General features: G+C 41.8%; 1 protein-coding gene across 1 annotated transcript; it reads left to right on the top strand.

Annotated features, from left to right (window-relative positions):
* Nucleotides 1–2,674: 2,674 nt before the first annotated feature.
* On the top strand, nucleotides 2,675–12,737 carry LOC101933012 (alpha-1-antitrypsin-like). The gene is made up of 5 exons (XM_008165761.4): nucleotides 2,675–2,784; nucleotides 5,861–6,529; nucleotides 7,977–8,247; nucleotides 8,985–9,132; nucleotides 10,296–12,737. Exons 2-5 carry the CDS (start codon nucleotides 5,878–5,880, stop codon nucleotides 10,488–10,490), a joined length of 1,266 nt encoding a protein of 421 aa, XP_008163983.1. The 5' UTR covers nucleotides 2,675–2,784; nucleotides 5,861–5,877; the 3' UTR covers nucleotides 10,491–12,737.
* The last annotated feature ends 479 nt before the right edge of the window (nucleotides 12,738–13,216 follow it).

Genomic DNA, 13,216 nt, shown 5'->3' with positions numbered 1-13,216 from the left:
AGTGCTAGCATAATACAAACAATAAGAGGTTTGGCCTGTAAGCTCACCTAATTGGAGACTGATCCCATCTGGAAAGTCTTTCTGTAAGGATAGCACATGTTTCTTTTGACTCTTCCTCTATACAGCAAAAAAGAGATGAAAAATCAAATGACCAAGTGCGTATCTATTTCACCAACACTAAACTTCACGGCCAGACTGTCACATTGCCCTGCTAGTGTTCCATGTTGCAACCAACTTGGGATGGGAAGGATGGTCTTGTGACTTGAAGCATGGGGTGGGCCAGCTGTATCACAGAGCTCCATTGTAACCTTGGGAATGTCCCCAAAGTTTGCCCTGTGCGTCTGTATTCTTATCTGTAAAATGGAGATAACTATATTTACCTTGTTCATTGAAACAAGGTAAAGCCCAGAGGGGCCATGCAAAGGATTTTGAAAAATAGGCTCCATTTTCCTTCTTTAGTAAGTCTAATGAAGGCATGAGGGTTTTTTTGTTTAACAATTTGCTTTTACAATGTTCTTTTTCTAGTATGCCTTTTACATTAGAAATTCAGGCTTTTCCTGTTGTGCAAGGCTACGGTCAACTGAAGAACCAGGAATTTTATGAGCTCTGAAATACCGAAGAAGTGAGACTGACTGATCAAGGGCAGGTAGGTGAAGTGCTGGCGAGTGGACCTTGCTGAACAGACATTACAGCATTGCAAAGGATTCTGCAGTGTGCATGCTACTCCCATGGCCCCTGGAGACCGGGGACCATTTCTGCCTCAGAGATGCACAATATCTCTCCAAGAGCTCCTCTACACCAGTGCAGTTCGATACTACCCCACCATGGGTCTGTGCCTATCAGCTCCTTGTGATAGGAAGCATGAAGAAAATGTTTGCTTTATTAATGACTATACATTTGTAGTTACCATCATGTGATCTGTAGCAGTTTTTGGCAAATTTGGCGTCTCCAATTTAATAGCAGTATAAATATTTACTAAAGGGCATTTGTTTCACTCAAAATAATAGTTTTAGAGAAACCCCAGATGATATTTGTTCATTTGACGTTTCATTGTAACTCTCAAAGATTTATACAGAATCCTAATGCATCAGAGATGCTGCTGCCAATAGGCTGGCTAGCATGTTGCAGATAAAAAAATCCCCTTGTGAAAATTAACTTCGAGTTCACTTAAACCTCCAACTATGGGCTTAGTTCGATTTATACTAATAACTCCCTTTCCCACGAGCACTTAATAGCCTTTTCTTCCTTTTTATCAGAAGCCCACCGGGAAAAAACATTTCATCCAAATTTGACCAAAGAAGAGGGTTTGTTGTTGTTGTTTGGTTGGTTAATAGGAATACATCTGTTAAAGTGAAATAGGGTGGTATGAAGATCACTATGATGAGAAATTGCTTTGCTGGTGGATACAAATACATTTAAAGGGAAATGCTGCTACATTATTCTCTCTTATGGAAGAAGGAAGTAGGTGGAGGGTGCTCTGTTGAAGGAAACTGCTCAAATGGGAGAAGTCACTCAGAAGGAGGAATCTTTTGTCTGGGGTTGATAGCTGCTCGTCTGTAGATTGGGGGAGAATGCTCAATCAAGACAAACATTAAAATATGTTATTCCAATTTATAACATATTGTCCACATACATCATCCTGGCTGCTTATCCCACTGGTTGAAACACCGAAAATACTACAAAAGGCTCTCTCATGACTATAACCCCCACCCCTCACAAACCTTTGCTCCCTCCCTCCTGCATACATTGAGAAGAATGGAAATGTAACATGCATGCATCACATCTTTAATGAAGGAGATGATATGTTGAGCCCACACTTATATCAGAACATTGTACTTTGTCTGGCTACCCTAACACCAGAAAGATATCAATAAAGGTGGATAATTTTTTTCGAATGAATAGTTTATTTGCTGAAAAATGCAGTTGCAGCCTATCCAAAACTATTTGTGAATTTTACACACCTTCACCTAATAGGTTTGAGGATTTTTTTTTTCCAGGCTGGATTCACAAGGGGACTTTGGTGTAAGGGAGTTGGGTAAAGGTGGTCTGGCCTAATAGTCACTGCTGAGCTGGTGTCCACAAGTCAAGGACAGCCATGAGGCAATAGACAGTGAGCAAGGATTGGCATAATCACCAGGATTGATAAGCATGTGTCAGGGTCAGCATGAGGCCGGGGTCAGTGACTGGAGATCAGAGGCACAACCAGGCTGGAATCAGGGGGCCAGAGTCAGGCTGGGGTCAGAAGACAGAGATCAGAAAGCAAGGTGCAGTCTGAAGTCACAGCAAGTCAGAACTGTACGTGGCTGCCCAGACAGCTTCCTTGGGCACCCTTCAGGGTTAAATAGTGCACATGGGCCAAGCAGAGGGTCACAGGCTGCTGTCCCTCTGGACCCTTTGGGTGGTACTTCCTATGGCACCTAATCTCCACATTGCTCCATGGATGTTGCTTTGCATGGCCTCTTACTGGTGTGGGAACATCAACTGTCCCCAGGCTCTTAAGATCCAGGTTCTAACGCCTTACGTTTGGTGCCATTCATGATTCACAAAGCAGCCAAAAGAGAAATAGTCCTTCCCCTTATAACTTTTACCCCAGTGACTAGGGCACTCACCCAGGTTCAGTCCCCTTCAGGCCATCAGTATTTACTCTGTGCTCTCACTGATCATTTTTCTTTAACCTGTTTAATGTGTAATAGTGGAAATTCATCTGGGTACTGCTTAGCAATATAAATAGTGATGCAAGGAGCAATCCAGATCAGATGAACACAGCAGGATCCCTTCGACGATGTAAGTACAGTTCTGTATTCATTTTTCCTTAGAGACTTTGAATTGATGTTATTTGTGTTTTTTGCTATTTTGGTGCTAGGATTATATCATTCACATATTTGTGACTTTGTTCCCTGTAGCTGTTACAATTGATTCATTACTCTCAAATAGGACTGAAGCAAACATCCAAGGGACCAGCAAACCCTGCTGTTCTAGTGGAGGTGTACTCAGACTAAAATTAGGGCTTGTCTTCACTATGGGGGTAAGTTGTCCTAAGTTACGCTACTCCAGCTACGTGAATAACATAGCTGCAGTCGATGTAGCTTAGGTCAACTTACCCCAGTGTCTTCACAGCGCGGAGTCGATGTGAGACACTTTAGCAAGTCTTCACTAGACCCGCTAAATCAATCCCTGCTGCGCAGCTTTGGGAGCCCAGCCCTTAGAATAAAATGTCTTTGAAGCCACGAGGAGCCATTAAAGTGCCCAATCAACTAGGAAGCTGTTGAGGTGCCCCTTTGTGCTAGGTCACCCTTTCTGTGTCTTTCACAATGGCATAGTCTACCAAGACACATTCATTGGGGGGGAGATGAATGCATTCTGGGAAATGGGAGAAAACATTTAAAATGCAGTACATTGCTACATTTTCCTGGTGACTAAACTCAAAATAGCCTAGAACAGATAATTGAATGTCTAGTTGCAGACCCTACTATTAGAATTTGGGAGTAGAGAGGAGGGAAGAAAAATGCCATTGTTTCTGAATTTAGTTTCTCTTTTTACTCCCAGAGACAACCCAATCTCAGGGAAATAAAGTCTAGCACCATTTTAATTTCTGGACTCAGATCTGGGGCTAAAGATGCCATCCCAGCTTTTCCAAGGGAAAAGGTCATTGCTATGGCTATTATATAAATGTTGCTAGGTTGTATAACACACCTTTTTGATCTCTTCAGTTGAGACATTTCACCCATCCTGGGGGCGGGGGGGAACTAATAAAAAAGGTGCTGGCCAAAATTTTTCCAATGTCAAAATTTTGACAAAAATACAAATTAAAATTTCTATGAGAAAAGGAAATGGAAATTGATGACATCTTTGCAGTACAACAGAAATAGAAAACGGGGTCTTCAACCCTGCCTGGTATAAATTCGCTATAGGCAGCATATATTCTGTACTTAGCAAGCTTTCTAAAACATTGAATTAAACTTTGCTCAGCTATGGGAAGTAGACAGGGGGAGGTTGTTGACTCAGGCAGACAAAAGAAAAAGTGCTTCTGGAACTAGTGTGCTACCTCTCAGATAATTAGAAAAACGCAGGTTAAAATGCTGGCCATGACTTATCCCCTCCAGGTTAAATACAATAAGTGAGAGCTGTTCTTCTGTGCTGCTGGGGTTGTAGTTATTAGCGTATGTAACTGCATCACTGATAGAGCTGATTAAAGATTAAGCATTGGGGGATGGCAGCGAATATGAAACAACAAATATTAAAAAAAAAAGGGGACAACCTCCCTTTATACTTGGAAGTTATTTGGTGTATCCCCAAACACACAGGGGTGTGATTACATAGGGAATCTGACTTTCTGCTGGGCTAAAAATGGGGTTCCATTTAAAATAAATAAATAGGGTTGGGGTAAATCACCACTCAGGGCCATGCTCTGACTTTTGAACATTTAAAATGTAACCCCTGGTCATCTTTCATGGCAGTTACCTTCCCCTCCGGCAAGCAGCTTGCAGTCTGGTAAACTTGGGAACACAACCAAATTTTATGTAGGGTACACAAATAAACAAATGACAAGACCAACAAGGTATTAAAGTAATAGGGAATTGGGTTGGTGGTCAAGACCCTCAGTGGTTTGAGCATTGGCCTGCTAAATCCAGGGTTGTGAGTTCAATCCTTGAGGGGGCCACTTAGGGATCTGGGGCAAAATTAGTCCTGCTAGTAAAGGCAGGGGGCTAGACTCGATGACCCTTCGGGGTCCCTTCCAGTTCTATGAGATAGGTATATCTCCACCTGGGCCTCCCTTGCAAATCCAGGCCACCCTCCACCTCAGTCAGGGGGGTGCAGGGGCTCCTCTCAGCTGGGGACTTGCTCTAGCCTGCAAGTGCCCCACCGGTTGCTGCTGCTGCTGTCATTGCACTGCTCAGCTCAGTCCTTGCGCCTAGGTCCTGTGGACTCAAAAGAAACCCCCTTTCTCTAAGGTAAGACTTTGTGTTCCTCTTACCCATCTGGGCATGGCTACCCAATCTGGACCCATTGCCCAGCTAAGAGTGGCCCAGTGGATAACTCCACTTCCCCATGTTTTCACACTTACCTCCTTTTTCATATACCTGCAATTACCCAGCACATTTATCACAGATTGATACCTGCTGACAGGTAGGGAGCCACTCAGTTTTCCTATAGGGTCGTGACCCCTCAGGATGTCATGAGGTTATTATTTGTGGGGGTGGCAAGCTGTCAGCCTCCACCCCAAACCCTGCTTCACCTCCAGCATTTATAGTAGTGTTAAATATTTTAAAAGTGTTTTTAATTTATAAGGGGAGGGGGGAGTTGCACTCAGAGGCTTGCTGTGTGAAAGGTGTCACCAGTACAAAAGTTTGAGAACCACTACTATAGGGAGAGTCAGAGTGGTATATGCAAATTAGTCAGGCAGCAGATTCCCTCAATTCTCCCACGTCACCACTAGAGGGAGCTAAAGAGCTGCTGCTCCAACTCCTGCTAGGTCTCTTAAACTTTCTAATTGTGTCCAGTGAATAGTGAGACATAGTTATGGTGGAAAAAATGATATCACTGTTACTACTGACCCTACACAGACTAGCTGCAGAATTTTGCTGGAGAAGAACACAACACATATCCTAAACAGCCGAGGCATATTGCAATCTTTATTATAACTGACATATTAGTAAACTAAACCAAATTATCCCTTAGTGGGATTTATAATCATGTATAGTCACATTATATATGCCATGTTCCTTTGTTTTTTGCATTATTTTTATATACATTTTATTAATAATTATTATGACAACTAATGCAAACGACTAGCCATTAATTGCTACCAAAGTCACTATTAATTTTGCCCCTTTAATTGTTTGATTCTATTTTGTGACAGAATAATTTGAAAGGAAAATGAATTCCGCCCTTGCTGTGTGTTTGTTACTTGCTGCTCTTTGTGCTCTTGTCCATTGCCATCACTTTCCTCATCACCCCACCTGCGAGGATGACCATAAAGATACAAATCACACGGAAGAGCATGCATTGCTGAACCAGGCCTGTGTCAAACAAGGTACTAGCTATGCGGACTTTACATTTAGATTCTATAAGCAGGCTATATTAGCAGAAGCAGACAAGAATGTGTTCTTCTCTCCCGTGAGCATTGCCACTGCCTTTGCAATGCTGGCAATGGGTGCTAAATCGGCCACTCGGACTCAGATTTTTGAAGGAATGGGCTTTAGCCTGACAGAGATTCAGGAGGAGGAGATACATGAAAGTTTCCATCATCACATCCACATGATGAATTGTCCTAACAATAAGATCCAGACAAGTATGGGAAATGCCCTTTTCATAGCGACCGAGTTTAAAGCACTAGAGAAGTTTTTACAAGACGTCAAAACCTTTTATGAAACAGAATATTTTTCTACTGATTTCCATAATTCAAAAGAGGCTGCGAAAAAGATCAATGGTTATGTAGAGAAGAAAACCCGGGGGAAAATTCCGGAACTAGTCGGCTATCTTGATCCAAACACTATAATGGTTCTTGTTAACTACATTTATTTCAAAGGTAAGGCATGGAGCCCAAATGGGTATTTATTTAAATTATAATCTTTGAATGGCTGATTTTGATCTAAAGCAAAGAAAACGTTGTTGCTGCTTTTTCTATAAATTAAGAGAAACTGTCATTATATAATAGAGCGCAGCGCTAGAACTGGACTAAATTGTGCAGGGCCTTGAAGGTAAGGACAAAAAACATTTATTTGATGTACCATAAAAGAGGGATCCAATAGTTTAAAATTCCTTTAAGATTCTTAGTTGGAAGAGACTTTGGAAGGGTAGAAAAGAAATAACAAAAACCAATTGGCAGAAATCAAAGCAAGACAAATTCAAATTAGAAATATTTTTTAACAATGAGGGTGATTAACCAGTGTCACAAACTACCAAGGGAAGTGGTGGATTCTCCATCTCTTATGTCTTCTAATCAAGAACAGATGCAATGCAGGGGTCACCAGATGATATTCCAAAGCCTGGGTTGTGCAGGAGGTCAGACTAGATGATCAAATGGTCCCTTCTGGCCTTAAACTCTATCCGAGCAGTCATGTTCATTTATTGTGTTTTAGGTACCTACTGAGTATAAAACAGCTACAAGAAATCATTTTAATAGCTGTTTTATTTGAGGCACCTGCTAGGTAAATTCTTCCTAATAAAGAATTAAAACAAGAAGTGACTTGATTCTGATTTCCAGTCCACTGCTAAACCTTGGTGAAAATGTTGTTCTGCAAGGGAGGTGGAATATTTACAGTCCTTATTTTATTTGTTATTCTCAGGTCAGTTTCTACTGCATGTATGAAACAATATGTGCATTTCCCGCACTCCTAGCAATATGGGAAGCCCAAGGGCTGTTGCCTCTTTGCATCACTAGTGGAACACAAGCCAGCTGAGTGGAGCAGGGTATAGCTTTGCTCTGCTCCGCACCAGTCAGCAATGGGAGGGGCATTGCTGGTTGTGGAGAGGGGAGCCCATTCTCAGGAATGGTGCAGCATTCGCTCTTGGCTCTTGGTCCCTGGAGCTGCAAGTGGGATTGTGCCTTCACCCAGTGTGGTTCTGTGCCTGTTGGCTCCTAGGGGTAAGAAGCATAAAGACAATATTTGGTTTGACATCTCTAGGTAGCAACAGTTTGATTTGGAATAGTTTGGGGGGGCCCCAGCATTACATCAGAATAAATATTTAAGGGACCTATTCTTCTCTCCACAATAATGCTTTAAAGAAAACCAACAACATTTGTTCATTTCACTTAGTGGTTTTCATCTTGACTAATAACCCATTTACCCCAAACTCCAGCACATCAGTGATGCTGCTGCCGCTCGCCTGCAAAACAGACATCGCTTCATAATACTAAACTTGGAGTTACCCCCACCTATGAGCTTCTTCCCTTTGAATGAGTCCGATTTCTGCCAACAAATTCCTCTCTCCCTCCACTATTAAATTGCATTCTCTTTGCTTTTGATGATAAGCCTCCTGGGAAAATCCTTTCGATCCTTTCCACACCCTCGAGGAGGATTTTTTGGTGGATGAGAAAACCTCCGTTAAAGTCCGTATGATGCGCCGGGATACCGACTATGAAAGCCACTATGATAACCAGCTGTCGTGCTGGCTGGTGCAGATACCGTACAATGGAAATGCCAAAGCATTATTTATTCTGCCTGACGAAGGGAAGATGAAGCAGTTGGAGGCTGCTCTCTTGAAAGAAACTGTGTGTAAATGGGAGAAATTACTTCAAAAAAGGTAACCCTTTGTCCACCATTGTACGGATAGATGGTTGATGGTAATTTAGGAGAGAATTCCAGAGCAAGGCAAAATATTAACGCAGGTATCAGAGTTCAGTATTCTCCATGTTGAGTAAGTAGAGTTCTCAAATGATCCCCCAGCTACCTTAGAGGAGAGCATCACAGAATGTACAGCTCCAGCTCTTCTGACAGCACAGGCTGCAGCATCCCAGCTGCTGGTCCCTTAGGACTCTAGCCAGGCCACTGATCTGAACAAGTCTGTCAGGTCCTAGGACTACAACAAGTACTGATCTTGTTGCCAGTTGAATGTTTGAAAGCTCCTACTTCTTTCATGTTGCTAATGAGATTTATTAACTGCCTGGTGCCACTGACTCCAACCTCCTTACCCTAATCTCTGACCCCACTCCACCATCTCCTTGTCCCTCCAACCGTTCCTGTTCCCACAGAAGTCTGTTGGAAGGTACATGTCAGGGCTCTGAAATGAAGTTATGGACTCAGGAGAAGTTCATTTGTTCAATGGTCCAACCACATCTGTTCAGGAGCATCCAGGCATGTACAAAAGGCTCACCTAGACCCTTCTAGGTGCTCAATCCTCACTCAGACACACAAATCACACAGAGAATGCAGATGCCTCAGGAATCAAAAAAGCACCGGGCAGTGTCATTAAATTGCAGGTACTCCGTAGTATTAACTGAGTGCAATGTTCCACCATCATGTTGTGTTCTTTGTTGACAGGAGTATTAATCTGTACATTCCAAAGTTTTCTATTTCGGGGTCCTACGATGTGAAAGTCCTGTTTGAGAAAATGGGTATTACTGATGTGTTTTCTAGCCACGCTGATCTGTCTGGAATTGCTGGGACGTCCAACCTGCATGTTTCAAAAGTAAGTTAGTGAACAAATGGTTTTGTTAACAGGATTTGTCTGTACCTGTGATTATAAAGTTTACATCCGAGACTATTTACGGGCTCGATTCTGTTCCCACTAAAGCCACTGGCAGAACTCTTACTGACCTCAGTAGCTGCTGGCACTCAATCAGTTTTCTCTAGACTGGGGCACAAACAGGCTCATTACAGAAAGCACAAGGCTTCACCTGTAGTTTCTGAAGGTTGTTATAAAAGGAAATGGTCCTCGGGAGCAGCAAGTACATTAGGAATGGGCACAGGCACAAGAATGGCTTTAACTATTCCTTGCCCCCAGACTAGAATGGCTCCATAGCAGCAGTGACAATCTCTTCCAAATCCAGGGCTAGGTTGTGATACCCTTAGTCACCCTTTTTCCTCAAGCATTGCCTCAGATTCCAATGAGAAGATGGGTGAAATCCTGGCCCCACTGAAGTCAATGAGAGCGATGCCCTTGACTTCAATGGAGCCAGGATTTAACTGTGGGTAATAGGCTACAGCTCAAAAGAGGTAAGGTCATCAGAATCTGACCCTAGCTTAGCATTGAAATATTATCATCTAAGTCACATTAGGGACAATAAGGACATTCTAAGTGAGGTTCCACCCCACCTCTGTAAAGAACCCAGTTAAGGTTTGGAGTAACTAAGGTTCAGCAGTATCAATGCACAGTATGACACAAAAGCTGCACCGAAGAAAATAATTCTGGGGCTCAGGGCCATGGATTCTTGATCATTGTTGGCCTGGACATTTCTGCTGGAACACGGCTTTGTACTGTCTAAACGTACTGACTGTTTGTAATGTTAAGGAGGAATTGCTGATAGTAATCATTGATAGAAAAAAAAACCTCTCTTGTGCGGAGAAGGGCAGCTGACTTGATCCATGCAGGCCTATCTTTCTTCTCAGTGGAACTGCAATTGAGAAATAACTGCAACAGCCTCTTAATATTGCTGGGTCTGATCCTGGAGTCCGGACACAGGGAAAAGTCTCTTGAAGTCCAGGGGAGATTTGCCACTCAGTGGAGTTGGGTTCATTGGGCTGTACCAATCCTGTTTGTATTCTTCCCATTTCCTAACACAGCAAGTTCAATTTCAGCTGCTGTTCATGGTCCTGTACTCACGCTGTAACATTTGCCTCATTTCCTTGCAGGCTATTCACAAGGCCGTGTTGAATGTTCATGAGAATGGCACCGAGGCAGCAGCAGCCACTGCAATAGTAGTTAGCAAACTTCTTCGTCCTTCAATTACCATTAAATTCAACAGGCCCTTTGTGGTGATGATTGTTGATAAAGCCACCCTCAGCACAATCTTCATGGGGAAAATCGTCAACCCGACTATAAAATAATTGAGGAGTCACTGGACGCATCAGTGCTTACGGTGGGCTGCAGCAGGCTCTCCTACAGACCACCAGGTGTCAGTGACCATCCCTGAACTTTGATTGACCTATATTTACAAGCAAATCAAACATATATATATATATATATATAGGAATTTTTAGCCTATAAGCAATTGAGATTTCTTCTCAAACAAAATAGCTAATGATGTATACCGCACGTGTAATAACAAATCACAGATAATCTGCATAAGAAGGCCTATCATCTCTTTGCCCCAGTTTGGTAATTCAGATCATACTAATACATTATCTGAGTCCCTAGAAAAGCAGTCTTTATAAAAGGCTTCTACTAGATCCTCATGTAAGATGTAAAGTTTCCCAACTGAGTGGCGGTGTCCTGAATGCCTTCAGTTCTGGGTTATTCACTGGCAGCTTTATCACCGGGAATCCTGGTAATGATCACTGCTCTGCCAGTCTGCCTCTGGATAGTCGCAGCCTTGGGGTCCAAGAAATTAGCAGTCCCTTCCCTTATTGCTGCCCAAGGCCTGGCTGTTAGTCAGCATGCTGCCAAGCCAGTCCCGTCACAACTCTCTCTCTCCAACAGGTTCTCTCAGTTATTTCTCCTTCAGTCATTTTACCTTCCCCACATGTTCCAGCTTTTATCTGGGATGTCCCCAAAAGCCAGAGGCCGCTCCAAAACATTTAGAATTGCTCTTCCGTAGCACACACTAGGTGCCATGTTACTTCCATAGAGATTGGCAAAAAACTTTTAAAGGCACAATAATGAAACAGGCACAGAAATTTATATTGTCAATTACTAATTTTTCAGTTAATGAATAAAATAAATGTTGGGACCTAAAATTTTCACTTGTGCGGACTTTTAGAGACTCTCCACTCTCTTGCCGTTATGTTTTATACATCTTTTTAAGCCAGTTAAGCCTTTCAATGATGGTGACACCACATTAACAAAGCAGCATCTCTGGAAAGTGTCTGGGTTTTAAAAAAAGAAATAGTGAGCAAGCAGAACTTTTCTCAGATGGAGAAGGAAGAACAAGTTTTTACTTGCTGGATTCTTTTCTTTCTCTCATTTCTCCTCCACCCAGTCCCCCCATGAACTTGTATTTATTAGGTTTACATATGTTTTCAACAAATATTTAGGAAGCATCCAAAAATATTGTGTTTGCAGATCATAAACTTTTACTGTAAAAGAACCTTAAGGCCCATGATAAAATTATTCAGCAATTTTTGCATTAATAAAATGCCCTTGCAAATTTTGTATTGCGTACTTGGTATCTTATGGAGACAACATAAATATAAAAGATTTTTTGGATTTTTTTACATCAGGATCAGATTCTGGTATCTTAACTTAGACAAAGTTAATGAGCATTCAGGTCTGTTTTCATGTTTGTTGAGCTTTCCTATTGGGAAATCTAAAATCATTGTAGCCAATTATTTCATTTTATCATCCATTTATCATTCTATTACATGATGCTATGGTCTACTCTTACGCTATTTCATATATAATCACTGTATGCTAAACAGGTTTAAATTGTAGGATTATAAAAGTATAGGGATTGACAAGCATTTAGGAGTAATGAGTGTGTATTAGGTAAAGCATGGCTGAAACGCAAGGCCTACAGGATGAGACCTGTAAGATTTTTATCTTAGCCAAACTAGGCCATAGGCTTAAGAATGCTTGACATGAGTGAGTGACCTAGGAATAACCCGATGCCCGTAAAGTCACAAAGTTATTGCATAAGATGTGCCAATAGGTGATGTTACAGAAAAATGGATTGCAATAGACTGCAATGTATTGTCCAAAACCGCAAGACACCTGATTGTAACATCTTTAAATGTCTGTCTGACCACAGGGTACATGTGCATAAATGCTAATAAGAATAAGAGGAACTATGAACAACCTATGAAAAATGGAGCACCCCCATGAGGTGTGGAAGTACAATTAAGGGAAAATGGGCTGACACCTTTGTGCATATGCATAAGGTGTTAGGTATAGTTAGAATTACAATATATAAAGGATTCGCCGATTGGGTAAAAGCGGGAATAGCCACAGGAAAAACCCCAGCAGGAACTATCCCTCTACTGATGATGATTTGTGAGAGGTCCATCAGACCCTAGAATATCTTTGAGGATGTGAGTATGACTACACTGATAATTATTACATAGGTTTTTTTAGGATTTTTATATGCATGGGTAATTGTAACTTTACTTATTGCTTAATAAAATTTGTAGTACAGATAAGGCTTTGTACTGGTGATTGTGTCTGTGGTCATTATCCTTGGACTTTGTGTATTCCTAAAGCCTCCAAATCTGAGAAAAGCACCAGAGGCAATTTCACTCTGTTGAGCTTGAAACTGTAGCAACCAGAGCCAAACACATGGTGGTGTAATACAACATCTCTAAATTCACTTTAAGCAAAATAAAAGGCTACACCATATGCCACAGGGCAGGTATAAGGGATATGGGTTATAACCCTTCCCCTCCACCTCTTGTTTTCCCACCCAGACCACTACACATTGACCAGTGTATGGTTGGTTAATAGATATCACATTATCAATATGTATTATTCACACCACACACATTAATATGCGTTAAGAACCCTATCAACATATCATATTGTGTATATTTATTTGTAGCAGTTGTATGGCCTGAACGGGCCATGTCCATCTATAATTCTGTTCTCCTTATGCTAAGTATCTCATAACTAAGGCTAAGTTTTA

This window comes from Chrysemys picta, chromosome 4, assembly GCF_011386835.1.
Source record: "Chrysemys picta bellii isolate R12L10 chromosome 4, ASM1138683v2, whole genome shotgun sequence".
NCBI lineage: Eukaryota > Metazoa > Chordata > Testudines > Emydidae > Chrysemys > Chrysemys picta.
Note: the sequence above shows the minus strand (reverse complement) of the source record. Positions and strands in the feature narration are given on the sequence as shown.

Excerpts from the sequence above, each read along its gene's own strand:
- LOC101933012 (XM_008165761.4), top strand. The coding sequence starts at position 5,878 with ATGAATTCCGCCCTTGCTGTGTGTTTGTTACTTGCTGCTCTTTGTGCT. Across the intron at positions 6,530-7,976 it reads TAACTACATTTATTTCAAAG|CCTCCTGGGAAAATCCTTTC; the intron begins GTAAGGCATGGA and ends TTTGATGATAAG. Across the intron at positions 8,248-8,984 it reads GAGAAATTACTTCAAAAAAG|GAGTATTAATCTGTACATTC; the intron begins GTAACCCTTTGT and ends CTTTGTTGACAG.